Below are 27,278 nucleotides of genomic sequence, written 5' to 3' on the forward strand. Positions count from 1 at the left end.
CAACGACGATTACCTGATGCTAAATTCCATTATTGACTAGGACGCCAGAGGACAATCCTATCACGCCGCCCACGCCCACGCCCCCAGGCTCTGCCCCCCTCTCCGCAACCACCCGCACCTTGCAACCCTCACGTTGCTGGGGCCCCTGCTCCCCAACTTTGCTGATGCTTCTTCGACAGGCATGTGCAGCAGACCCAGCTAATTCCCATTCAGGCCATCCCGCGACCCGTCTTTCGCCTACCAAGAGACGCATATGAGACTTTGCACTTGTCCCTCCAAGTACCTCTCTGCATGTACGAAAAAGTACTTTGTAGCAGCCACTGCGGCCTGTCAATCGTCACCTCTGGGCACGCTGGGTTCAGGGCAGGAAACAAGTCTGGCGTTCATCCCCCCTCCATCCATCCACACATCCGGCGAGGGGGGAAAATGGAATGGTGAGTCCCACATGGGCCATGGGAAGTGTGGACTGTGTGTACTAGTTGACGGGCTTTGCCTTGGGCCTTGGGTATTCCAACAACCCACGCCAGCCGCGGCCGAACAACCAGAGCACATTAAAGGAGCCCACCCCCTTCGAGGTGCTGCTCCGGATCTTGCTCTCAGACGGCTTTGGTTTTGTATTGCCTCTGCACCGCTTCACAAGCTGTCCAGTCCGACTTCCTGTTTCTGCCCTCGGTAGACAAGAGACCTGTCCATCGTCCATTGTTGCGCCCCGTCAGCCGCCGACGCCCGCTGCGTTTCCGTCCATCACCTTACTCAGACCGCCGGCATTACGTTTGCCCTGGACCTTGGGACCTGGATATACCGGATACCGAGCTGTTCTTTTTTTTTTTTTTCTCTGTGCTGCTGTTGCTGCACGTCATGCTGGAGCCCGCAGCTAGCCAGCCCATAGCAAAGCTAAGCTAGCTGAGACCCGTCACTTTACCTCACCTTGGGACGCCCTGACGCCGACCGTGTCCGAAGCTGAAGCTGTCAGAGGAAAAAAGAGTTTGTTGGATTCGCAGATTCGTTGTTGGATTCTGGGTTACCGTTACGGAGTGAGGTTCCAAGTCCAAAAGGTACCCAACCTTGTCCTGTCTCGTTCCGACAAAGTCATCCCGTCCCGGTCTCTGCCCTGAAAGGAACCCCACCCCTTGCCCTCTGCCCTCTGCCCTCTACCCTGTGCCCTCTGCCCTCTGCTCTGCAGCCCAATTTTGAGCCACCACCGAGGCTTTGCAAGCTAGGTACACCTGGATATTCACACACACTTACACGGCCTCAGCTTCCAGTGGCGCCTCCAGCTGTTCTCTCAACGAACCGGCTCCACCCAGCCCACATAAATTTATTTCATTCCCTGGTCTCTGGGATCCTCTCAACCCTCCCTCGACCCCCCGACCGAGTCGCCTTGCCCAAAATCGACTCGGAGTCTTCGGCATCTTCCTCAGATGTTTACATATGAACCCAGCATGCCCCGAGCGATGAGTCTCTAACTCGAGTACACAGCAACAATCACCATCCACCAACCACCAACCACCAACCACCAACAGTCGACCTCGCTACTCGCTTGCTCCAGCCCGCCTTCCCAAGCGCACCGCAGCAACAGCTTCCGTGCAGCTCCTGGATTGGCCATATCGCTCCGGATCACGGACCGTCAGCTCCTCCTCCCCCAACTGACCTGCTTCATACCTGTCTCCTAGTACAGCACCGAACTTCCGGCTGCACCTGGACTGGACTGGACTTCAAACTCCCAAGGATCACATCAAACATCAGATAGATCAGATCACCACCATGATCATCGACGGCGAGAAGTGGGCTTGCGAAGCCTGCGTGCGGGGCCATCGGGTCAGCAACTGCCAGCATCACGGTGAGTCAATTTTGCCTTGTTTCTTTTTCTTGTTCTTCTTTCGACGTCGGTGCAGATGCTATCTGCTGCTTCTCTGCATGCACATGCACAACTACGTATTGTACTGCTTGGCTGAGCCCGGTTGCTGCCGAGGGTCACCGGAACATCTCGCAGCAACGGAAGCTTGGATGGTAGCCCCTGAGCGGTGGTTGGGGGGCGGTTGCCCCTCACCTACTCCAACTTTCCAAACACTCGTCCCTCATCTCATCTCCAACAGCCCAGTTGCTAACGGCTAGTTGTGCGACAACAGAGCGCCCACTCCAGCACATCAACAAGAAGGGCCGGCCGGTGTCGCAATGCCAGCACTGCCGGGCCATGCGCAAGTCCCGCTCATCTCATGTCAAGTGCGACTGCGGCGAGAAGACACACAAGTGTATTCACTTGAGACCGGTGGTGGAGGGTCACAAGGGTGAGCATTGTCACGTCTGACTGATCCAGGCCTTTGCTCCCTCTGACTCGTATCATCTTTCCTACAGAGAGCTGCTGCTGTAACCATGGCGGCCGCTGCACCTGCTGCCACAAGAAGGAGCCTGGGCTCGAGACCGTCCCCGAGTCGGATTCGGACAGCGCTGCTGCCGCGCAGAACAAGATCTCCAAGCTAAGCTCGCGAGTTCGTCGCCGCGCCAACACCACCAGCTCGGACGGCATGCTTGCCTTTGAAGTCAACGGCCACCCCAAACCGACGTACAAGCACAACAAGGTCTCGCAGAAATGCGGCCCCTACCAGCTCAGCAGGGTCAACTCGATGCACAGCACGGGAAGCTTGGGCGACCATTCGTTGGACGGCTTCCTTGGAGATGTCGAAGGCTGTGGCACCGCGTCCGCGACCGGAAGCATCAGCGGCGACAGCATGCCGCCATCGCAGCATAGCCGGTCGGAAGCTGCCTCCCCCCTGATGACAGGCTCGCAGTCTTTTGCCCAGCTTCCGCCGCTTGACCTTTCGCAGATAAGCAAGTATCAGCCATACGTCGCCAACCACGCCGAGTTCTTTGGCAACATGTCGGACCACGAGCAGCCTATTTTCAGCGCCGGCTTGAGTGCGGCCTCGGTCGACTGGAACAACTATGAGGGCTTGGAGTTTGCCCGCGAAAACAACCAAGATTTCGCCCCCTCTAGCTACAGCCAACCACAAAGCTACGGTGGATTTGACTTCGGTGGGTCGGAGCAGCTCACCATGACGACGACCACGTCCAACTCGGGCGAGGTTTCCGAGGTCGAGGACTTCTTCACCAACCCGTTGGATGACTTTGAGACATTCCGAAGCCCTTTCCCCACGGGTGGATTTCTCGGGCACACTCACAGCATGATGGGCAGTGCGGATCTCGGCAGTGTCGAGTTTGACGAACTAGGCTTCATGAAGAAGACTAGCGCCAAGTTTATGAACGCCACCTCGTCCATGGCCGGAGATGACCCGACCCTTCTGGCCGGCGCCGCTTCGGGCTTCGGTGGCTTCGCGCTCGAGGACGACGCCTTTTGGATGAACGACTACCACGGACTTCCCAACATGACGGACTCCCCCACAGAGAACAACCTCGGGCCTTTCTGGGCGGAGGCCCAATGACAAACGAGTGACGCGTACGCATACGCACACGAATAAGCACACGCACTCGGACTTTCAGTACACGACGACGACTTTTCGGTTAGATGACGACGAAACGTTGCGACGGATTTCTTGCCTTGCTCGGATACCCCAAACGCTTATAGATTTGGCAGGGAGCGATGGTTTCAACGCGGCGGCGAATTTTGTGTTTCGAGAATTTTCTTTTGCATGCCAGGCTCTTTTATATCGGTTTTCACACATACTCTATACTCTCGTTGAATGGGGGCGGCTCTGGAAGTCTTGTTCTTTCACGGCAGGCGCTGGTGGGATTTTTTTGTTTTCTTGTTTGGGCATGAAAGAAACACAAAAGATGACATGAATGCATTTCTCTGGCAGGATCATGATCTACAAGGTGCAAATACTTTTTTCTTCTTTTTCTCTTCTACCCGCTCTTTGGCTTTTGGTTTTTATTCGGGCTGTTTTTCTCCCTGGTGGTGGTTGGTGGTTTTTTGACAGCACAAGTTGCATTTTCAAACTGGTTTTTTGGTTGGGTATTTTTGACATGGCATTTAAAAGAGACGATAAAAAAGTTCTTGGTGGCAGGCACAATTTGCTTTTTATATTTTACATTGAAGACTTGGAGGGCGGTCAATTTTGTGGTTTTTTTTTTTTTTCAACGTTGGAAATACCTGTCTGTGAGGACTTCATTACGCGCATCATCACGTTGTTTTTACTTCACTTCTCGAGTATATATTTGAAACAAGACCTTTTTGGCTATTCGACTCTCTGTTCATATTTTGCCTTGTCTTTTCTTGTGCATATTACTTTGGATACCCATCAATGCCCGTCCTATTTTGTCACAAACGAGCAAGCGAATCGGCCGGCGTCTTTTGCGTTTCTCACAAATAGTTTCCAGGGTTCCCAAGTGCCAGCCTCCTCCGATACTCTATCAAGCCAAGCCCGGCAGGTCTGATAGTCTGGAACATGGCATGAGATTTAGGTCATGGTTTGCCCAACTAACCTGGGCAGAGATAGCCAACATGCCCTGTCCTGGGAGAGAATACGGGAGAAGGAAAGAGTTGCTTTGACGTGGTCAACGGCCTCGCGTCAACTGTGTAATGCCAAGTGGTAGTTACGTTTTACGACACACAGCTCCTTTTCCCGGAGTTCACAGGCAAGTAAGTATCTGGCCGTCTTGGTCGTATTACATGACACATCTGTCCAAAGATCCAGCATTCCTATACCTACCTCCCCATTGCCGCGCTTTCCCCGTCGCCGTTATTGTTTCACCGGCCCGTCTTCGATCTTGTTGTTGCTCCAGGGGCTGAAGAATGGAGAAAACCCTTAAACCCTCGGTCGACATTCCCTGTCGATCGCGATCAGATAAGAGACCTGAAGGCGGTTCTGCGGAACCCCAAAGCCCGAAGGGACGAAAGCGAGGGAGGGAAACCCTCTCCTCGGCCCGAACATCCTTCTACCCTTTCCCTTGACAAAATCCATCCCCCCCTCCGCCCTGCCTCCCACTTTCCGGACGGTGGAAAAAAAAAAGAAAAAAAGAAACCGATCCACAACAACCGATACGATAGCTCAGGTACACTTGCATCTTGCATTTGCATAAGTGCCATTTTTTTTCCCTCTTGTTCGGCGCGCGACGATGCACGCATGAAGGATCCAAACAACCGATGGCTGATATTGGCACCGTGACATACATACAGCAAGAGAAGATACATACATGATGAGCCGCCGTTGCCGAACACAACATCGCCAACATAAAAAAAAAAATTCCAAAAAGCAGAAATATAATCCTCTTGGACAAAAAATCCCCACTTACCTCAACTCGCCTGTCTGGCTATCAAACAACACAACCCAAGCCAATCCCTCCCACAAAGCGGAGTCAACATGGTCAACACCACCCCCTTCGAATCGACAAATGTCGTTGCCATCTTGAACATTTTCGTAGCGCACCCGCCTCCTTCCACGTGCCCGCTCTCGTCATCGACTGGGGGGGAGGGGAAGAGAAGCCAAGATTTCGATGGTGTGCCGAATCCACTCTTTCCGTAGCCGCCCCTGCCCCTCCGTTGCAGTCAAAGCCGGCGGCGGCGGCGGGCGGCGCATTGCATTGCCCGAGCCCTCTCCGAAAGGGCACCCTCACAGACAAACAAAATAAAGCCATTCCATTTGCCTACAAGTGTAGCCTCTGGATGATCGCCGACCAGTTTAATATCCCGTTCGCTAGTCGCGCCTTGGTTAGACACCAGGAAGGCAACATCGTGTCATGGTCCAATACAACAAACAGTCCCGGTTGGAGAGAAAAGGTGACAGGCGACTGTTCCCCCGAGTTGCCCGGATCCGACGACCAGCCCCGCCCTGGCCGGGCCTCCGGCCTTTGCCAAAAAAGAAAAAGAACAAAGACAGAGAAAAAGGGGCAGGACCCTGAATTCATGACTTCGCCACTTTTTTGATAAACTACTGGATCGTGATCTGACGTTTTGTTCAGCCTTGGCGCCGAGATCCACAATATTCCAGTGGGAGGAGGAAGAACTCCGGGTCAAGACCAAGATCACAGAACCAACCGGGTGAATGTAGTTCCAACCCTAACCCTTATATCTACTTTCTTTTTCACAGAGAAAAGGGATAATTAGGGGGGGTGTTGATGGATAGTGTCATGATAAGTTATACAATGCGGCAGATCTGGGTATCAGCATGACTGCTGGTGCTTATATAAAGGGAGGGGGAGAGAGAGTCCCTAACCCCTAGCCACAGTCAGCCACAACAACAACAACAAACAACAACAACAACAACAACAACAAAGCCACCCCCTAGGTAGGTTGCCCCTGAGTCGGAGTTGGGCTGGCTTTATAAAGCAGATAAGAAACAAGCGGTTGAAAGTAGAAGACAGTTTAAAGACTTTTACCCCTCACATGTGAATTGAAGCTGAGACCGTCCAGTGATCACCCAAGGCACCTACATTGTGTTCATTCTCTTTTCATCATCATCACAATATCTCCGAGTCGAAGTGACGAGGTTGTCCTGCCCTGGATCAATAGTAAAGATATCGGCAACGAACACACACGCGCGGCGAAAGATGGTTGATTTGTCAAGAGAACAGAGCTATCATCCAAGTACCTAGATAACCTCCCCAGCTTTCTGCCTCCTAAATACCCTAACTATCATCAACAACAACAAAGAGCTGCGTAACTGCGAAGCTCAACAGCCCCCTGATGATCACCCATCTTCCAAAAGGCTACATCTCCCCCGCTTAAGCCTTCTTATTCCTCCTCCTAGCCCTCTCCTTACTCTCCTCATACGGATCAGGGTTCAGCTCCGGGTTCGGATCCAAAGGCTTTATCTTGCAGTCATCGCAGATATCTTGAACATGCACATCCTGATGGCCTCCGTTTTGACCAAAGCAGCCTCTGCCAAAGTTTGCGCAGTTGTCCAACTGGCGGAAGGCGCGGTGGCCGCAGGGTAAATAGCGAGTTGTATTGGATGCACAGTGTAGCTCCTGGGTAGTTAGTGTATTCACTTGAAATGTTTTGTTGCTTTTTTGCAGTTGCGCGCGTGTGTGTGTGTGTGTGTCTGCGGCGGTAGTGATATCAAGACATCTCACCTTGGAGAGGAAATGATACCCGTTATATATTTATTCTTCATCTCCACCACCAGCTGGTGTCGTGATAGTAAAGTCTTTCAACGTAAAGATCTTTCATCAACTGTGTCAAGTCTTGCTAACCACCTCCGTATGATCATATTTCGGACTCGGCATCACCATCATTCTGGCTTAGTTGATTTAGTTGAAGAAACAGGGGGATGGTTTGTATGATCTCGTCCAACAACAAACGACCGTCACTGAAAGCAACTCGAGGCAAGTAGTGTTGGTGGTTGGGAACCTCGAATGCAAGCCACAAGTCACCCTGTGAGCAAAAAAGTCAGCAGAGCGCACCAAAAAGAAAAAAAAAAAAAAAAAAAAAAAAAAAAAAAGGGGAGTGTAACGCCGAGGAATGCCAGGTATGGTCTCTCTTGGGAAGAGCTAGCAGATGATGGACACAGCCAAAGTCACGGCGGATAAGTCGACAAGGTGGACAGTACCTAGTTGGCAAGAGCTTCTCATTATAATTCTCGCCTGTCTCCAAAGACAAATTGAACCACCCCTTATATCATGATCATCATCATAACACCATGTGCTCACTTATTTACCTAACCCATCACGTTAGCAAGCCTTCGGTCTTGTGAAGAATGAGGATCACTTACGATATGTATGCATCCCACTATGTACCCTCATATACCCCAACGCCAGGTAACAATGACTCGCTACAAACATGCCAACAGCGGCATGTTCACCTGATCTTTCTCTTCTTCCTGTACGGGTCGTTCGACACGGCCTGCGGGTTGGGATCAAGTGGTCGAAGTTTGCTAACAAGAAATTATTTGTCAACCGCCACCACAAGTGCTCGCTTGCTTGGAATAGCCTACCAGTCACTACATATATCTTGCACATACACATCTTGATGTGTTCCGTTTTGACCAAAACAACCACGACCAAACTTGGGACAGTTGTCGAACTTGGCAAAAGCCCGGTGGCCGCAGGTAAACACCCAGTCAGATTGCACACACATTTATGGCTATTTTCTGGGTTTGGCTGTGTTGAAGGCGAATGGATATGTAACTGTTGCCTCAGTGGTGGTGCTCGGAGCAAGAGCGGAGTAGGAGGTGTGACCGAGAGTCGTCGGCTAGTTGTCTTTGGATGAGCAAAGTGTGCTGCGGACTATGGAGTGATGATGGCGACCAGCTTCAAAGTTGGTGACAGGTATTTATAAACGTAGGCGGTGATGGTACTCTTCAGGGCAACGCAAGAAGGGCTGTCTAATAACAGCAGTGCTCTTCAGCGGCCGGGAAACCGTAGCTCACGGAGCCAAGACGACTAACATCGTCTCTTGTCGACAGGGGAATCTAGAACCCAATTGCGAGAGGCAGTCAGTAGCAATGTTTTCGTGAGGATACTGCGAGGAAGCAGGGTACAGAGACAACTCTGATGTTGTTGAAGAGAAGAACGAGACAGAAGGAGAGGGGGACACCAAGACATTGATAACAGGGACAAGGTCACAGAAATGTGTAAGCCAGGGCTCCTGCGTAACACACGCATCCCTCCGAAGTGTCTCCAGCGGGAAGTCGAGTGTAGACGATGCGCACTGGTGCATGTAGAGACATGTAAGACAAGTTACAAGGCTGCTTGCCCACTAGTGATTTGACAATATGCAGAGTCTCTCTCGTATCACTGAGATAGGGAAGTGATGCCTCACATTTGGATGATATCTCGACAAGGCTTGGATATCCCTTGGTGTTTCCGTCGGCCGAAGAGAAAAGAGGCGCGCATATGTAACAGAGCAAACGTGGTGTTTTACCAGGAAATCTGGGGAGGGTATAGAGCAACAAAACATCACAACTTGAGGGCCGGACCTGCATGCCAATCTGTTTGTGCCGCGCTAACGTATGTAGAGCAGCAAGAAGACCGGATGGTCCAGACCTTTTGCCTCAAGTTCTGAGGTGGCCTCCGGTTTGACGTAACCCGGCCGTGATCATGGATGTCTTTGTCGGTGCAGCTGACCGAGGCCTGCTGCGGGGAACCTCGAGTTCTTGGAGCAAACAACCTTGCGGTGACAATTGGCGTCTATGACGAAAATGCAGTCATCCGCTTGAGGCTGTGATGTTGTGCGAGACTCGCTCTGAGAGGTCCACGTTGGATCATGAAATTGTTTGAAAGAATGCTATGCAGAAGCTAAGCTCGATTGAAGATGCAGAATGCAGCCAACCTGCCTCGAGCCTGCCTGCTCCCATGTTCCTTCCTCTTGGCTCACCGCTGCCTACAATCTATGATGCATGGACCAACCAAGATGGAAAAGAGCGAAATAAGGAGCCATCAGCTCTACCTATTCTCCACCAAGAACGTCGACAAGATATGAATCACAAAAAAGAAGGTCGTATGTTGACTTATCTCAGCAAGCCTTCCCGCTTCCTTCCCTCCCTCCCGTCCCGTCTCACTTTTTCATCCCGTCTCACATCATCCCAGCCCAGCGCCTCGGGTACGTTTGCCAGTTTCGCAGATTCATCAAAATTCCTCGCCTCCCGTTTCCCATTTCCATGGGACCAGACCCTCGGTTTACGTAAGAAGGACCCTGGCAGTGTGGTCAAGAGCAGGTACTCGAACAAAGAAACTCCTACAAATTCGAGACCACGGCTGGGGCTCACCATGGTTTCGGTGGTCTGACTTCCCACTTTCACTCCCTTTCATCAGACCTCTGGATTCGATTCTCTCACATACTCAGATGCTCACGTAGACAACACGCTGCACCAGGCCACAAAACCTCAAGACCAGTCATGTGAACCGCAAGCCCATCTCCTCGGTGTCACCAGAGCTGACCATTTTCAGGCGGAAACGACTAAAGTCGCCTCTCGCCTCCACAACTTGCCTGTTGCCGTCAGCCTCCTGCTTCAGGGTCATGTGTCAACTGTCAAACACTTTGTGACTTGGCTCAAGCCTCAGCTATCCGCCACCAAAGCAGACACCGACTACAGTGGCGCTGAAACTGAAGGGCAAGAGGGAGGGAATCTGCTGTCTTGGACCCTGTCACACCTCAACAATTCGCCCATCTCCCCCAAATCAGCATTCTGCTTTCGGGGAGACGGAGGCAACATGTGGGTTTTAGCCAAATACCGTTTTCCCTCCCCTCTAGTCACACTGATTGACCGGCAAATAAAGTAGTCTCTGTGACTCGTTCCACTGACTTGCCGATAGACCCGACTTCATCCCGTTGCCTGTCCATGGTACTGGGCTCAAGGGAAGGTCACGTTGTGTATAACGGAGGATACTGACCTGCTACCACTGCCTGTCGCACAACAGCGCACTGATGCTGCAGGTAGCCTCAACGTCTTCAGCTCCGCGTGAACTGACATGCCAAAACACATTAGTTCGCGTGTCTATCCGTCGCCTCTTCATGTCTGTCGCCGCCTTCAAGCAGTCAACCGTGACTAGGATGTGCTTGGACTATCTGAGGACCCTCTAACAATCAGGGTCATCATGCACAAACCATTGCTCTTCATGCCACATGCCTCGTATAGACCCTCGAATGTCTTGGACTGTGCATACAAGACCCTTGAAACTCACGCCAGATCCCATATGCCTCATTTCAAAATAGAAACAGTCTCAACGCCGAGAATACATACTGTCAAATGCCAGGGAAACAAGGTCGCTCCCGTCCCGCGGTCAACACGGAAGGCTACTCCATGCTCATGTCAACGGCCGCAGGCTCCAGGAGCGGAGGTGTTGTACGTAGGAACCGTTGTGGCACCGGGAATTAAGCATAAACCACCTGATCTATGTTCACTTGCATTCTAGGTTCTGATATTCCTAGCTACGTAGAACATTCAGCAGCAATCCCCGCCGATAAATTTCCTGAGTTGTCGTCGAATGCGCCTGAGAATCTGTAGAAACAACTCAATTCAGCAGAGTTTCATGTGGAAGTATTATTTGAGCATCACAGTACCTAAATAATAGCTCTCTTCCAAACCTGAGTAGATAACTTTTGTAAACGGAAGGCAATGCCCAGCAAACAGACTTCCTCTTTTCTCTAGTGACCCCAATCCCAGATCAGCTTCCGCCACACAGTACAATACTCAGTAAGCTCCCTTTGTTTTGTCCCGAACCCCCTTATTACCCCGCATATCATCTTCTGTGTAGAAAGATTCGGAGATCTGTCTCTCAGCCATGCTGAACACCAGATTTGAAGATCACAAGAAGAACTCCACCAACCCACACTCCCTCTAACGAACACCTAGATGACAGGCCTCTCAACGCTCCCCACCCTCGAGCAAATACCATGGGATCAGAAGTCTCACCTCAATCTAGCGAATTCGGCGTGAAAACAGAGCCTTATTTAGCATTTATGGTTTATCAACATGCCCACCTCTTCGCTTTCACACCTACGAGCGTGACCAGCCAGGTGTCGGAAGACCATCAGCAAGGGGAATGAAAGGGCAATACACACCTACTAGCTTTTACAGAGACATAATAGTTCAATATCGTGGCAATTATGATCGTTAATGATGGTAGTGATGGGGAAAAGGCGTTGGAGAATGTCATGTCAGATTCAGGGGCCATATATAGCATATAGCCCTAACCCCACTAGGGGTGGGGGGGGGAACTGCACCGCGATCCGGAGGGGGGATGCAACCCTATCATCTCTCTTTTTTAAATGTCCTTTTGCCTTTCCATATCCGCCGGTACCAACAACGTGGCACAGCATATCGGCCCAGACAACAAGGAACCAGAGACATCCACAAGATACGCTGACCGGACAAACATCCCCTAAACAACTATGAAACGGTAAAACACCCCGACTGCCCAAAAGGTACACGTGAAGATACCCGTGATTTAAACCAGAGTTGAATTTCCTTTCCCTTTTCTATCTTCCTATTTTGCACAAATATGATACAACTATGGACTCCTATCTCCTGTCTGTCATCATGTAGTTGGGGGAGGGGGGGGTATCTCGTGTCATATACAGTCTTACATCTTTATACACGACTTTTTTTTTCCAAAATCCTTTTTATGCCTTGGTGGCAGCATTCTTTGCGACCTCCTGCATCTTCTGGCTCAACGCCTGTGTCTTCAAGGGCTGAGCGCCCTGCTTCAATTGCCTCTGAACCAGCGCCACAGTATTCTTGGGGATTCTGAGCCGTTGACCCAAAACGAGGGCGCCCGAAAGGAGTGCAAGAGCACCTGCCTGGTGGGTGGCTGCCAAATGGATAGGCACAATGTAGATAAGCGTGGTAATTCCGAGAGCGACCTGGAGAGAAACCAAGTGAACGAGTCCCAAAACACCCTTTCGGACGTTGGGAGGCATGGCGGCCTGGACACGGCCGGTGCGGGAGTAGGCGAACAGGGCGAGAACAGCAGTAAAAGTGGTCATGGCGAGAATGCGGTGGTCGAGCTGAACAAATGAAGGGTTCTCGAGCATGTTGCGCCACCAGATATCGGAGCCGTCTTCCTTGCGGGAGTAGAACTTGTCGAGAAGTTCGGCCTTGGGCGGCATATAGCCCGTGCCCATCTTGGGAAACTCGTTGTAGATAAGACCGGCATCGAGGCCAGCGACAAGAGCGCCCGAGAGGACCGTGGTAAAGATAAGAGCAGTGAGGCCAAGAACGGAGCGCCTGAGGATGTTGAGGGCCGGGTTCTTCAGAGCGGAGAAGTGCCCGGTATAATACGCGGGGTTGCCGAGAGCACGGTGGGTGCGGAAGACGCTGAGACCGGCGAGAAGCATCCAGGAGTAGCAGGCGAAGGCGGCGGCAAGGTGAGTGGCGAGGCGGTACTGGCTGACACGGGGGTGCGAGCCGGGAGCAAAGAGATCATCCTTCAAGCCAGACTTGACCATCCACCAACCGATAAAGCCTTGAAATCCGATAAGAGCAGAAATTCCGACCAGGTTGGCAGCCATCCGTGGGGTGACTTTGCGGCGAGCGATGAAGTAGATAGTCGGGATCACGAAGGAGAGGCCGATGAAGCGACCCCAGAGGCGATGTGTCCATTCCATAAAGTAGATCTTCTTGAACTCGTCGAGGTCCATGTGGGGGTTGATGAGCTTGTATTCCGGGGAGGCGCGATACTTTTCGAATTCAGAGTCCCACTCCTCGGCGGACATGGGCGGCAGTGAGCCGGTGACGGGTCTCCATTCTGTGATACTCAGACTACAGCGGAACTATATGTCAGCCTGGTGTCTACAGGGACAGCCAAGTACGCAGCCAGACGACATACCCAGACTCGGTCAACCGTGTAAGTCCACCAAAGACGACAATACCAAAGACACTAGCGGCGCTACCAAGAAGCCAGTACCCAACGGATTTGGCATTGGTTTCGGGGAATGAGGATTTCTTTTCAGAGGTTTTGTTCGAAGTCTTTTCGTTTTGGATATTCTTGCTGAGGGAGGCTATGGGGGACTTGGTCTTGGTGGCATAGCTACGGATCGCCGGAGCTCTGGCCGCCACGAGCTTGAGAATGTGGGATGGCGGGGCAGGTGATGCCTGTTGACGTAGACATTGACCGCAAGCGAATGAAGATTTGGATAGCTGGGTAGCTGCTCTACGCAGCCCGAGCTGAAAGAGGGACATGGCTATGCCTTTGCGCCGGCAATGGCGGAGCTGATCTGGAGCTGTTCTTTGCTTTGCTGAAGCTCACCTGAGAAACGTTGGAATCACGATTCTCTCCATTGGCTTGATAATCAGCCCACCGTTGAAAAGCACTGGCCAGATAAAGGCCTGTGCCTTGTCCACCACAGCTCCACAGCTTGGCCATCAGGGGTGGACCCTTCCCTGAGAAACATCAAAGGAAAGAGCGGATGAACCTCAGTTGAGCTGAGCACACACCGAAATATTTGATCAGTTCATTTCGATTTTGAATTTTGAAACATCAAACTCTCTCGCTACATCTTGAGAGACTGAGAGACTGAAGCACACATCTATATATCGTTTATTATACACCTGCCCTGAACGCCAGCCTAAATGCAATCCCATCGTGTGTATCCTACAATCACCTACGAGCCTCATTGAGTGGCGGTCGTCTCGCTTGACGAGTCTCCGGAAGCGGCCATCTTCGGTTTCCTGAACAGGATGATATCTTTCAGGCTTCGCTTGACGTTGCTCTTGGGTGCAAACAAGGGCTTGTGCTCCTCGTTGACGTCGTGTTGGTGGTCATAGTCGACGTGCACAAACGCCCTCTCAACATCAGCCAGACCCTCGAGCTTACGCTGCAGGTCCTGGCCCACGTCGTGCGTCACCTTTAGCGGCAGCCCCTCGTCCATGACAATGTCCATCTCGACAAAGTACTTGTGGCCGGCATGGTACGCTCGGCATGTGTCGACCTTGAGGATCCTGTCGTCGTGTGTCACGCCCATGTAGATGAGCTTGGAGATGAACTCCTTGGGCGCCGACTTGCCCACCAGCAGCCAGATGTGCTCAAAGGCGTTGGACACCCACGAAAACAGGATGATTAACGCAACGAGGATGGCGCCGATGGGGTCCAGGTACCACGCAATCTTTTCGCCAACGACCGCCATGATCAAACCGAAGCTGTTGATGGCAATGTCGTTGCGGTGGTCGATGTAGAAGATGAACACGGTTGGGAACCTGCGATACATCAAGCAGTACACCATCATGCTACCCTTGGCAAAGACTATGAGCTGTCAGTACCACTCATGACCTGACCGAATGCGATGTACATACTGGCAACACCGATGAAGACCAGTGGGACGATGTGAAGCTCCTCGGATTCTGTTGGCGCTCCGGCACCTAGTGTTCGGCCAGACTCAATCTACGACATTGTAAGCATATTGTGGCCTGACAGTTTGTTTCAAGATGCTAACTCACCAACAGCTGGATAGCAACAGTAGTCATCAATGCACAAAACAGAATGATGGCCATGGCTTCTATTCTTGTACGGCCCTGCCTATTGTCAGCTACAATTCTCTGCATCAGGGACCACCACGTCAACTTACCACAGGATACTTGTACACGCTGGGCCTCGCAGCAAGCCACGAGGCTATCAACATCACGAATGACGAAACAAGATCCATGAATGCATCGGCCGTGGTGGCGAAGAGAGCCAAAGATCCGGTCGAGATGGCGGCATACAGCTGAATGACGAACAGGCAAAAGTTGATGATGAAGGAGCCCCTGATGGCAAACTTGATCTTGGGGGCATATTTCGCATCTTTCTCAATGGCAACCTGCTCTTCATCATCGGCACCCAGGAAGTCGTCAATAAGAGCATTCTGCTGGGCATAGTACTTCTTGAGTCTCCGCTTGTTGCCTTTAGGATGCTCAATCTTCATCTGCTTCTGACTGATGTTCTCACGACGGTGCCTGGCAATATCGAGAGGATCCGCGAGCGAGGTTGTCGTGGCTTGTCTGGTTGGACCGGCTGGAATGGCGACTTCTTTCTCAGCTGCTGTACTGGCTGGCTCTGCACCAGGCTGGGCATCCGACTGGATCTCGGGGGAGGTGGAAGCTGGTGCATTTTCAGGGGGGCTGGCTCCTGTTACCATGTATTAGACTGCCAAGCTTCATGATGTTCAAGCCTACGACTTGACAAGACAAGCCTGTCTGCAGCATGATTTCGAGGTTCAGATGGGTACGTACCTGCCGGCCGGCCATCGTCTGAAGTGCCCTGGGCTGCCATTGGACTGTCGATCTTGGGTCTGAAGTGGGACGGTTGGGTTCGACAAGCTTGAATTACAATCGAAATCCTATGGCAGGAACTATCAAGAGACGCGCCAGAGACGGCGACAGTATTATAGGACTGAGCAACCAGCCATTTCACAACTCAGGAGAGCGGCCTCAATCCACCAAGCGGGATTTCGCCATGTCACATTTGCAACCTACATCCAACCCATTCCTGATTTGGGCAAGAAAGGGTCAAGTTTACAATCCCATTCACATCACCATCACATCACCACCGACACTACTGTATCGAAAACGGCACAGCCACCCGAGATTATGTACCCCTTATGAGTTCTGAAGCGGCTGGTGCTCAAGCTTGTACTGTTTACAGCATGCGTAGCCGAGAAAGCGACTTGTTGGTCTAGTGGGGGAAAGATCAAGCGGGAGCTCGTCTCTTGAGACCACCACCTCCTCCAAGACCAAGCTCTGTGCCGAGCATCCAGTTTTTGGGTTCCACGGTACAAGCTCCGAGCTCTAGCCTAGGCCCTCAGAATATTCCATGGACGGCCCACGAAGTCACTTGACAAGGTGACATCGGGACCAAAGCGCCACTACACCAGAGTCCCCCGTCGCCGTTGGCTGGTGGAATGTTTCAACCGGGCGGAAGCCGGAAACCCCTAACGGTTAATGCACCACCATCTAGCAAGATCTCCGCTTCACCAGTTACAGTTGCCACCTTCTCCAGATGTTGCCAGGACGTATACTACAGAGAGCAATTGAACAACTGCTAAATACTCGAGCTTCCCGGCCAAAACTTCAACCTGGACTGAACACGAACAACTGTATTTTTAGATAGCAAATCCTTCATGATCTCTCGCGCAGGGCCAGTGTTAGACTTTGGGCCAAGGAGCAAACCCCACGATTGCACGGATCTCCCCGTCTTGTCGCAGCACCCTGCAGAGAACCCCTGTCTCCAGGGGTTCTCTGCCAAGCGGTCAGTGCCTGAACCCCTCTCTTTCGGCTCTTGTTGCCCCAACTCTGGGGTGAGAGGGCAGGTTTTGGCGACTTGCCTAAAGCAGCTCAACGATGGTTCCAGTGAACGACCAAACCAGCGTCCATTGGGCGTTTTGAGAAAGATGATGACCGGCACAGAGTTGCCAGAGTTGCACCCAAGAGTTGCACCATCTCCTTGGAGATCTGCGGCTCTCGAGTGTTTGCGATTGCACTGCCACGCCACAGATTCGGCAGCATACCGAGACATCATGGACTCTTGATATCTTGAAAAAAAATGCCCGAGTGTCACTCTTAATCTTGAACGCTTCAACAGTCGCCAGGAGAAGGTGGAACCTGTTTCACACCGTCTTCTGTTCCCTTCTTCGAACAAAACAATGCACCCTTCCTCTGGCTATCACTGGCTACCAGTAATCAAATCTAGGCTCTTCGACGACTCCTCTCTGCGAATCCGTTTTAGGTTTTGCCAAGCTCAAACCGAGGCTCCAATTTGAGCTTGACCATTGCTAGACAGACATGGCCTCCCTGTCTCCCTTGTTTGGCTCCAGATGCTCGTCGAGAGGACTACGACTTGGTTTCCAGCTGAAGTCTAGGCTGGATTGCTTGGTGCAACGATCAGCTTGAGCCAGAGTCTCACGGTCGTCAGAAACCTGGGAGCGACAGTTGCATGGACTCGTTCATCCCAGCAATCTTTGAACACAGAGCCAGTCCATTGGTTCGTGTCTTGGCCTTCTTGTCTGTGACAGACTTGGGCGTGGATTCCCATGTCGCCTTTCGGTTCTTCGGCTGCTGCTCTCTCGGGGCATGAGTCGCGGCAGATCTTGCCGTGGTGTTACCCCATTGATCCACGGTGCGGTTTTGGAAATCGTACTTACTAAAGAGCAGCGGCAGTATCTCGAACTCGGATTCTGGACTCTTGGCTCTTTTCCCACCCTTGTCACGTCTTTTGGTCCTCAGGAGGACATAAGTCTTTCTTTCTATCGCTACCGCTTTTTGTTTACTTTTTCTCTCTTCTCCTTCTTTCTCTTCTTTTTGCATCGTCGTCGCCTCAACCCGGTGATGGTGCATTTCGCGCCCAACCCGCCCCTTTTCCTTTCCTAGTCTCCTTTCTCTTCTTCTCAACTGCCGGGCGGTTTCTTCTCAGTACACTCTTGATTTCATCTTCTCTTTGGGATAGACCTGGAGTCGTTCTGTCTTTAACACACGAGGTACTGGTATACCGAAACCGCTTGACGCGGAAAAAAAATAAGAAAAATGGATGAAAAGCCGCAGTGTGGGAGCGGCGAGGAGGTCGGAGAGTATGACCTCCCGCTTCACGTCGCGGGTCTTTGTAAGTTCTGTGTCCAAGTGAGATTTAACGGATGCATAGGCTGACTTGTCTTCCAGTCATGGTGCTGGCTGCCTCGATCTTTGGTGCCGGTTTCCCAGTGGTGGCCAAGAAGGTAAAGTGGGTGAAGGTGCCTACCTCGGTGTTCTTCGCTTGCAAGCATTTTGGTACTGGTGTTCTGATCGCCACAGCGTTCGTTCATGTAAGTGGTTCTGTGGCCTCAATGAAAATAGCGTTTTCTGACAGACCATAGCTTCTCCCTGTTGCGTTCGGTAACCTGACAGACCCATGTCTTCCGGATTTGTTCACCACTCAGTATCCCGCCATGCCTGGTGTCATCATGATGGGATCGATGTTCTGTCTTTTTGTTCTGGAGATGTATCTCAATGCCAAGATGGGTGGCCATTCCCACGGAGGTGCGATGGGATTCGAGGCTTCTGGGCCGGCCCTTCCACAGCCAGAGTCCAAGCCGGCCTACCAACACACACACGCTCCCGACCACAAGAGAGCTCCGTCTCGCCCGCCGAGATACACCGCTTACAGCGAGTTCGAGATTGAGGATATGGACTACGAGAAGAGAATGGCGCAGAAGCTGTATGGCGAGAAGATGAACACCTACCCGCGCAGCGACAACCCCTTTGACGACATCAACGAATTGGAGGTTCGCTCCGAGATGCCGCCTTGGTTTGTGGTCTTTTACGAGCAGTATGTCCGCCAGCGGTTGGAGATGGTCAACATGATCAAGTCGAGCCATGCGGCCCTGAGAAAGGAACAACAACATCAATACGCCGAAGCTGAGAAACGCATGAGCATGCTTGCGCCTCCCCCGTCCCTTGCCGATTCCCCGTATATCGATGTCGAGACTGGCAAGCCTGTCGATCCGGCCGTGTTCAAGAAGATGTCGATGAATATTACCTTGTTGGAGGGCGGTATCTTGTTTCATTCGGTCTTTGTCGGTATGACCATCAGCATCACCATCGACGGCTTTGTTATTCTCCTGGTCGCTATCCTGTTCCACCAAATGTTTGAGGGTCTCGGTCTTGGTTCCAGAATTGCTGCTGTCCCATACAAGCAGGGCAGTCTTAGGCCTTGGATGCTGGTGCTTGCTTTTGGTTGCACTTGCCCAATTGGGCAGGCTATTGGCTTGATGGTGAAGGATTCATATGATCCCAACAGTGCATTCGGGTTGATTATTGTTGGTGTTTTCAATGCCATGTGAGTGCCGTTGTTTCCAAGTAGCATTTCGAACACTAACCCGCATACCGTAGCTCGTCTGGTCTTCTTTTGTACGCTTCTCTTGTCGATCTGTTGGCTGAAGATTTCTTGTCCGAGGAGGCGGACAGGACCTTGACCAAGAAGCAGAAGAGGGATGCCTTCTTGTGGGTTTTACTGGGAGGTAAGAAATCAGAGCATATTCTCATTTCTTGTTTGATGCTGACTGTCTTGTAGCTGCCGGCATGTCCGTTGTCGGTGCATTTGCCTAAACGAACACGCAGAACCAGCGAGACAGTGTATGATAAGACCACGACCGACCCACGATGTCACGACCACAACGAAATCAGAGTAAGGAAGAGGGCATGAAATAGAAATGGCGCCTGACACGAAAGACATTCTTTACCAATTTCCTCGAATATCAGCTTTTGTGCCGGGCACACACACACACGACCAGAAAAGACGAGGTTTCCGCCGACTTTTACCGATCGCATCATCATTCATGAGAAGGTCAGACCACACCAAATCACCTACCTACCAAACACACCCACCACCCACGCTACCCTACCACTACCAGAAAAAAAAACAACAAGGGATGAGGATTCACAGGGCAAAAGAATGATACCAAAGTGTGACTAATATTATATATACTCTCATTAATCTTTTACTACAGCAATAGTCACTGTGACGGAGGGGCGCATTATATACCATTTGTCTTGTAATCATTCCTTTTTTTCTTTTTTTTTTCTTTTGGGCCGAGCCCCCTTCCTTCTTTTTTTTTTAGCGCTGAAGAAGGGAAAAAGGGGAGGGGGGAAATCAAAGTCAATTTCTTGGTTCAGTGGAAATTATTTTTGGTGTTTTGAGCCTATGACTACTGTGTCTTGTATCACTATTATGGTTGCCATTTTTGCGTGGGGGTGGATAGATGGATAGGGGGAGGTTCTGATCCTGTGGAAGTTGGGCGTTTATATCATCTAAGCGGACATTGGGCGTTTGAAATTTAAACGGGAAGTGAGGACTTGACTGGAGGGATGTAGTGTATGATTGAACAATTGACTGCTTGTATACATGGACTTAGCAGACAAAGGGGGTCAAAACTGGGTGAGGTGGTTGGGAACAACCCCTGAGATGGAAAAGGAGCTGCTTACATCGAGGAAACAATGTGGTGAGTCTGTTTTATCCAATCCGGTCAACTGTGGGAACAACAAAGACTAGGTTGGGCGGTAGGAGCGAGAAACAAAGGATGGGTGGTGGAGGGTCGGGCAATGTTGACATACCGGATTAGGAATCCTTACTCAAAGACAAAGAACAAAGTATTTTCTCTTCTCACCTCTCTGACTACTATCACATATTTCAGTTGTTTTCAACACAACACCACAAGCTATTTTTTCTCACCAGGGCTCCTCCTGTTGATTTCAGCTTGAATCTTGGCTTCAGTGTTTACCCCCAGGCGGTATACCATCAAATCACGACATCACCAACCACCCCCAAACCCTCAAGATGCCCCCCCACAAAATCATCAGCGCCCCCACTCGGGAATCCCTCCTGTCCCTCCCCTCCCCGGACTACACCCTCATCAAATCCCTCGGCAACGACCGCTTCCTCCTCCGCCGCAACAACGACGGCCTCCCCCTGCTGGGCCACTACTGGACAGAATACTACCAACCCAGCACCTCCCCCGTCCACACCCTCGTCCAGCGCGGCGCCGGCGCCGCCGCCGCCGCAGTGCTCAACCACGAAAACTTGGTTTCCTTGCGCGGCGAGGCCGCGAACTGGGTTCCCCTGAAAGTGAACGGTAAGCCCGTCCAAGCCAAGCAGGTCCTCCTTTTATGGGACTGGTGCGATGGTGGAAGTCTAGAACAATTCTTGGAACAGAGCGAGAAGGAGATTGATATCTCCGAGGTGCAGAACGGGGGAGAGTTCATGCCTGAGAGTTTCTGCTGGCATGTTCTCACCAGTGTTCTCAGGGCGTTGCAGTGGTTGCATCAGGGGATTAGGGAGACGTATGGGGTTGTGGAGCTGGACAGGGAGGGGTATGGGATGGGATATGTGGAACATCCGGGGCAGAGGGGGAGGGCGGGGAGGCTGAGGGTTGTCAATCGGATGACGCTTCCGACCCCGGAAAAGAGGGAGAAAGGGGGGTGGAAGAGGGCGAGGAGGGATGATGATTGGTTTCCTGTTTTGCATAGGGATATCAGGGCTAGTAAGATTTTTCTTCAGCACCCTCTCGGCACGGAGACGTACGGGATGGTCAAGCTGGGGGATTTGAGGTATTGTGCTGTTAGCGGGACGGTGGTCAGTGAGGGGGGGTTTGGGTTGGATAAGGTTCCTGTTGTGGCGCCGGAGAGGGTGCAGGAGTTGGGGAGGTATGTTGAGAAGGATGGGGGGGCGTATATCAATGGGATTGGGGAGCTGAGGAAGAGGATGGTGGGGTGGTGGAAGGATGCGGCAACGGTTGATAAGGTATGTTTTTTTTTTCTTTTGACTTGATGTTCGGAATGGAGAAGGTGGGGAGGGGGGGGACGGGGGTTAACAAGATGACAGACTGAAAGACCATACACCGCCGGCAACGACCTCTTTTCTGTAGGAGCGATCCTCTACCACATGATGATGGGCACACAGATGGTCAACCCTGAAGAGTGTCCTGTCAAAGGTTGCGGGTGCATCCATTTGTTCGATGGTCCTGAGAAGGATGAGGAAGCTGAGAAGCTTCCGGGCTGTACCGATGGGTGTCCTCGGCCGGATACCGACATCAGACGATGCTTCAACAACACCGGCTACACGACTGAGCTCAAGCAGGTCGTGGGCGCGTTGTTGAGGTGCAACCGGGAGGTGACTTGGTCGGCGAGCGAGGCTATGGAGGCGGCGTGGAAGGGGTATGAAACGTGGACTCGCACGACCGAGGATGGACAGGCGTATCGGGATATTTATGAGGATATTCTGTTCAGGAGGCAGAACCAGGAGAGGATCAATGGCGAGGTGCCTGAGTGGACGAATAATATGGCTTATCAGGTCAGGAGAAGCCTCAACCCGAATGTGGCTATCTAGGTTTTCTTGGGTTTGTCTTTCTGTTTTGGTAGGGTTCAATGGAATGGGAGAGGGAGAGGGGAGTAGGGAGTCAGTCGATCATTTGCTTGCTTAGAATCAGAATTCTGTCTTTGTTGAAAATACACAGTGATAAAAAAAACAAGCAAAAAGCTCACCGGCCAACCTTTCGCGTTTCTATGTTGAGAAGGGTGACTCGGCTACGAAAAACCCGTGGGTTTTGCTCCGGATAGGATTCGATCGAGAAGGCTGTTGGACCTAATCCTTCAATTGGGAGCAACTCCAGTACACTTACCACTGGACCAGAGGGCCATATGGATAGGGTACTGGGGTTGTTGAAACGTGGTCCTGACAGCTGGTATGAGTACTGAAGGACCCGTTGCTCGTGCCTTGCTTGTGCCAAACCTGTTATACTTGGATGAGTTGGAGGTCCGAAATCCATCGTTATCATCCATCGAGGCTCATGCCACTGTGAGCCATCAAGCTTGTGACCAGTCAAGAGTGAAGCAGCACTGTGACAGTGTGATCTCCCCTGGTGATCACCAGGTGTAGGTGGCCAGGGTTAGGGTAACGCAACCTCTTCCCAAAACATCACCAGCACCCGTTGCCACGAAGCTTGCCAACAGCACCTCCAAAACTCTAAATGAACCTTCCAATGCCGTCATAAAAAACGGTTTTCCCTCCCAGCTGCCCGATTTTGTTTGCGCAGCTCCGATCACAAAGAAGGCCAACCAACATCTTGTTTCGATCAATGACAACTCTGCTGGTTGAGGTTGAGTGGAGTCAAAGACGTCATGACCATGGCGATGAGCCGACTCGCCCCTTCCACGCTGACGGCAGTCTGTCCCAATGCCTCGGTTTAGCAGCGTTTGTCAGGAACGAGTTTGAACAAGTATAAGAACCATTCCCATAGTTTTTCTCTAGAGCAGTTTTAATCTGAAGCAAATTTACACCCAATCCCATCATCTCGACTCATCTGATTCTTGTCTCGTCTGATCGACCTACAAACCCACCCCTGGAATTACAACTCACTCAACTGCATACATTTCAAAATGGGCTACCCCGAAACCTTCACCGGCTTCTGCGTCGACTCCCCCAAGACGTGGAACCAATACCACCTCGCCAACCTCAAGCCCAAGCCCTTCGGCGACAACGACGTCGACGTTGAGATCGAATGCTGCGGCGTCTGCGGCTCTGACGTCCACACGGTAACCGGCGGCTGGGGTGAATTCGAAGGCCCCCTCTGCGTCGGCCACGAGGTCGTCGGGAAGGCCGTCAACGTCGGCAAGGCCGTAAAGGGCATCAAGAAGGGCGACCGCGTCGGTGTCGGCGCTCAGGTCTGGTCCTGCCTCAAGTGTGACGTCTGCAAGTCCAAAAACGAAAACTACTGCCCTCACATGGTCGACACCTACAACGCCAAGTACGAGGATGGCAGTGACGCTCATGGAGGCTGGGCGAATTACATCCGGGCGCATGAGTATTTCACTTTCAAGATCCCAGATGAGATCCCCTCTGCCGAGGCTGCACCACTGCTCTGCGCCGGTATCACGACTTACTCACCGCTTGTGAGGGCGGATATTGGCCCTGGGAAGGTGGTGGGTGTTATTGGTATCGGTGGCTTGGGTCATTTGGCACTGCAGTGGGCAAAGGCTCTTGGTGCTGAGACTTATGCTCTCACTCACTCGGCTCACAAGGTTGATGATGCGAAGAAGCTCGGAGCCAAGGACGTCATTGTCACCACGGAGGAGGGCTGGGCGGATAAGAACAAGTTCAAGTTCGACATGCTGTTGAACTGCGCTGATGCGACGCACAAGTTCAACATGGCGGATTACTTTGGCACGCTCAAGGTTGGTGGGGAGTTTCACATGGTGGGCATTCCCAACGAGCCGCTTCCTGAGATGACTGCGATGGCGTTTGTGCAGAACGGTGTGAAGCTTACGGGAAGCCATTTGGGCAACCATCAGGAGATGGATGCCATGCTCAAGCTGGCGGCGGAGAAGGGTGTCAGGCCGGTTGTCCAGACGGTTCAGATTTCGGAGGAGGGATGCAAGGAGGTTGTGGAAAAGGTCAAGGAGGGTAATGTCAAGTACCGGTTTACTCTGACGGGCTTCGACAAGGCGTTTGCGGGAAAATAGGTGGTGGACAGAGAGAGTGAAGAGCAATCGTATCTATAGTGTAGCAGTAGATAGTTGAACGAACGACTTGCAACCGTGAAAGATGAATTACTATGATTGGTCAATTGTTGGCCCGCCATGTCTTTGCCCCCTCTTTACCCTCCAAAGTATATGTGAGTGTTGGCGAGTACAATGAAAGAAAGCTGTTGGCCATATACCATGGACGATCGCATAGTAGAAACACTATATTAATTATTGATGATGTATGTATGCGCTGGAATGCAGATCTATGCAAGCGGCTGCTCGGCCGGTGCGATGGCGCTTCCAGAAAAACAAAAGCGGGGTCTGGTCAAGAACCGGGAATAGCGACAGGGATTCTGTGCCGGGTCCACGCGGGCGGGATGCGTGGAGATGGCCCGGGCGTCTAACCAGGGTGTAGCCCGCACCAAAGGGTTGCAATCAGCTTTGACGACAGGTGAATTTGATCTCTTCAACTGTTCATCTTCAGCTTGTTTGCGCCCAGCGCGTGCCTATACGGCTCTTTCGTCAAAAGATCTAGACGTCCTGGCCCTGTCTCTGTTGACCTTGCGCACCCACAACAGCTTGACGTATGCACGGATCTGCCAAAAACAAGCCAATATTTTAGTCGCGATCGAATGAGTACGCGCCGCGTTCAAAATACAGAGTCCCCCGCTGCGCGCGGCTACAGACGCCCAGGTGACAGCAGCAAGCAGCGCAGCAAGCATGGACGACCTGTCGAGGATGTCGGACGTGGAAAGCGATTTTGCCATCATGGACGCTACTCCCTCAACCAACAGGAGACGGCCAGGGATGGTAGGGGCAGCAGCAACAACAGAAAGCAGAGAAGGTCCAAGTGCCTTTCGGTCCCCCTTATCCAAGTCCAGGTCCTTATCGGACGGTGGAGGCGCGCCCAAACTCTCACCTTCGCCTTGCATAGTCGAGGCCAGCCGCCGGCAGAGCCAAGACGACATTGCCATACGCGACAAAGACACCGACATTGCAGCCCTCCGACTGCCGCCGTCAACTCCCATCCGAACTGGGTTCCCCACGAGAGGCCTTTCTCTCCAGATGGCCCCGACTGAACCATCCTCACCGGCCCCTCAGCCGCAAGCTGCTGGCTACGTCAAGCAGGCCCCGCTCTCGCCAAAATTGGACCATTCACACATCTATGCCTCACCCACCAACATTCTGCCGCGTCGATCTCGCGGCCTTGACTTTTCCCGCGCCGCCACGAGCCTGCATCACTCCACCCTCGCCAACCAGGCCGATCCCGACTCTTCGCCCACCATCGGGTCCCGCGCCATGAACATTCCCAACCGGCGCAGTGGCGACCACGCCGGCGTCGACCATGCTGCCTCGTCTCACTGGGGCACCATGGGACACCACCACCAGGAGCGCATGCAGATCTCGAGCTCCCTCGGCAGCACTAACCATGTGCTGTCCGAAAGCTCGTCCGACTCTGACGAGGACGACTACATGGACGAGGACATGGAGGAGGCCTACATCATGACACCCCAAGCTTCTAGGACGGGCATGGGTCACATGGCCGGGGGGCCATCGGCGCCCGGATGGATGCCCGGGTCGCCAGCGGTCAGCAACTTTCTCAGCTTCCAACAACGCCAGCGACAACGCAAACAATCAACAAAAAAGAAAATGCGGGGACCTCTGGGACTGGGGTTCCACTCGCCCGCAGCCTCCGGCGCCATCTCCAAGTCGCCCCCAAACAACCTGATCAACTCCCGCGACCTGCCTCACACTAGGAGGGAGAGCATCAGCTGGGCTGCGAATCAGCTGCACATTTCAGGCAACGAGAGCGATGGACAGCTGGAGGGACTTGACAGCCCGTCACGGCCGAGCATCGTACGACGGGCCGTGACGAGGAGGGGGAATCTTCTTGTGCGTTTTTGTTGCCTTGTTGACATCTGCGACCTTTGCTGACGATCATGCATAGCCGAAAACAAAGGGTTTCGCCCGTATCCGCGCCGCCCTCGCTGAAGAGGGCGCTCCCATAGAAACCGAGTTCCGCCGCGAAGCCGAGGTGGTACGGCAAGTCCGTGAGAGCGACATGGACCTCGAACCTCGACTGCCACCGGCCCCTTCGGCTGCGACCACAGCCTTGTCCAGCCCCAACCTCGACTCCCAAGTCCACCCTGACGAGATGATGCCCGACGACGCCATGATGATCGAGGGACCGGTTGCGTCTCACAACCCGACCAACAACGCTCTCGGTCTCTCCCCGGCAACATTCAAGCAACAAGTGCTGAAAAACTCCAAGGGGAAGGTGTTTTGGGATACCTTCTCGGAAAGCAGCTCCAACGGCGGCGCGGGACCAAGGACAACCACCCCACCGCCACCATCGTTTGTAACGAGGGCTTCGAGCTCGGGGGTGTCGTTGGATGATGTGAATATGGACTCGCCGAGCTCTAATTCGCAGAGTCAGAACCCGTTCGTGCTGCCTCTGACGACGGGGACGAGCAGCTCGGGGAACGGGACGCCGCACCAGCCTCCTGGGGGGAGCATGCCGAGCGCGGCCGAGATTACGAGACGGATTAATAGTAAGAGGAGGAGGGGAGATGATGATTTTAATGATCCGATCAGTATCAAGCGGAGGGCGGTGAGCCCGGGGATGAGCGCGCACGGGAGCCCGGTCTTGCAGAGTCCGCTGCAGAGGGGCGGGGAGCAAGGGTGGGGGGCGTTGAGTTTGGGGCCTGCGATTACTACTACGGTGGGACAACAGGGGCAGGGGCAAGGGCAAGGGCAAGGGGGAGGAGGGTCGAGGCCGGGGAGTAGCGTTGGTGGTGGTGGCGAGGGTGGGAATAATGGGATGGCGGGGAGCAATAATAAGAGGGGGAGGGTTGGGTTGCAGGGGATGGTGGATACTAACGATGGGATTACTAGGTTGAGTATTGAGTGAGGGGAGGGAAG

General features: G+C 52.6%; 8 protein-coding genes across 8 annotated transcripts; 5 read left to right on the forward strand and 3 right to left on the reverse strand.

The window, feature by feature from the left end:
* The first annotated feature begins 98 nt into the window (after positions 1-98).
* QC762_409520 (uncharacterized protein) lies at positions 99-4,260 on the forward strand. Its single transcript, XM_062890409.1, has 4 exons — positions 99-1,055; positions 1,259-1,840; positions 2,130-2,288; positions 2,356-4,260. The coding sequence occupies exons 2-4, from the start codon at positions 1,765-1,767 to the stop codon at positions 3,438-3,440; spliced, it is 1,320 nt and encodes a 439-aa protein (XP_062743509.1). The 5' UTR covers positions 99-1,055; positions 1,259-1,764; the 3' UTR covers positions 3,441-4,260.
* A 2,934-nt stretch (positions 4,261-7,194) lies between these two features.
* QC762_409415 (uncharacterized protein) lies at positions 7,195-8,032 on the reverse strand (the record flags this gene model as incomplete). The annotated part of the gene is made up of 4 exons (XM_062890396.1): positions 7,195-7,360; positions 7,389-7,613; positions 7,668-7,829; positions 7,917-8,032. The coding sequence occupies 2 exons, from the start codon at positions 8,030-8,032 to the stop codon at positions 7,754-7,756; spliced, it is 192 nt and encodes a 63-aa protein (XP_062743510.1). The 3' UTR covers positions 7,195-7,360; positions 7,389-7,613; positions 7,668-7,753.
* A 2,811-nt stretch (positions 8,033-10,843) lies between these two features.
* On the reverse strand, positions 10,844-13,656 carry COX15_2 (Cytochrome c oxidase assembly protein cox15). The gene is made up of 2 exons (XM_062890408.1): positions 13,225-13,656; positions 10,844-13,157 (listed from the first exon to the last, which is right to left on the reverse strand). The coding sequence occupies exons 1-2, from the start codon at positions 13,575-13,577 to the stop codon at positions 12,020-12,022; spliced, it is 1,491 nt and encodes a 496-aa protein (XP_062743511.1). The 5' UTR covers positions 13,578-13,656; the 3' UTR covers positions 10,844-12,019.
* A 142-nt stretch (positions 13,657-13,798) lies between these two features.
* QC762_409490 (uncharacterized protein) lies at positions 13,799-19,445 on the forward strand (the record flags this gene model as incomplete). Its single annotated transcript, XM_062890406.1, has 6 exons — positions 13,799-14,785; positions 14,838-17,964; positions 18,021-18,163; positions 18,215-19,176; positions 19,230-19,357; positions 19,411-19,445. Exons 2-6 carry the CDS (start codon positions 17,889-17,891, stop codon positions 19,443-19,445), a joined length of 1,344 nt encoding a protein of 447 aa, XP_062743512.1. The 5' UTR covers positions 13,799-14,785; positions 14,838-17,888.
* QC762_409500 (uncharacterized protein) lies at positions 14,009-15,508 on the reverse strand (the record flags this gene model as incomplete). The annotated part of the gene is made up of 3 exons (XM_062890407.1): positions 14,009-14,644; positions 14,832-14,906; positions 14,960-15,508. 3 exons carry the CDS (start codon positions 15,506-15,508, stop codon positions 14,009-14,011), a joined length of 1,260 nt encoding a protein of 419 aa, XP_062743513.1.
* A 1,228-nt stretch (positions 19,446-20,673) lies between the features above and the next one.
* Positions 20,674-22,526, forward strand: QC762_409485 (uncharacterized protein; the record flags this gene model as incomplete). The annotated part of the gene is made up of 2 exons (XM_062890405.1): positions 20,674-21,636; positions 21,718-22,526. The coding sequence occupies 2 exons, from the start codon at positions 20,674-20,676 to the stop codon at positions 22,219-22,221; spliced, it is 1,467 nt and encodes a 488-aa protein (XP_062743514.1). The 3' UTR covers positions 22,222-22,526.
* Positions 22,527-23,270: 744 nt separating this feature from the next.
* QC762_409480 (uncharacterized protein) lies at positions 23,271-24,353 on the forward strand (the record flags this gene model as incomplete). The annotated part of the gene is made up of 1 exon (XM_062890404.1): positions 23,271-24,353. One exon carries the CDS (start codon positions 23,271-23,273, stop codon positions 24,351-24,353), a length of 1,083 nt encoding a protein of 360 aa, XP_062743515.1.
* Positions 24,354-24,737: 384 nt separating this feature from the next.
* Positions 24,738-27,267, forward strand: QC762_409470 (uncharacterized protein; the record flags this gene model as incomplete). Its single annotated transcript, XM_062890403.1, has 2 exons — positions 24,738-26,249; positions 26,305-27,267. Exons 1-2 carry the CDS (start codon positions 25,077-25,079, stop codon positions 27,265-27,267), a joined length of 2,136 nt encoding a protein of 711 aa, XP_062743516.1. The 5' UTR covers positions 24,738-25,076.
* Positions 27,268-27,278: the final 11 nt, after the last annotated feature.

Source organism: Podospora pseudocomata, chromosome 4 (genome assembly GCF_035222375.1).
Source record: "Podospora pseudocomata strain CBS 415.72m chromosome 4, whole genome shotgun sequence".
Classification (NCBI taxonomy): Eukaryota; Fungi; Ascomycota; class Sordariomycetes; order Sordariales; family Podosporaceae; genus Podospora; species Podospora pseudocomata.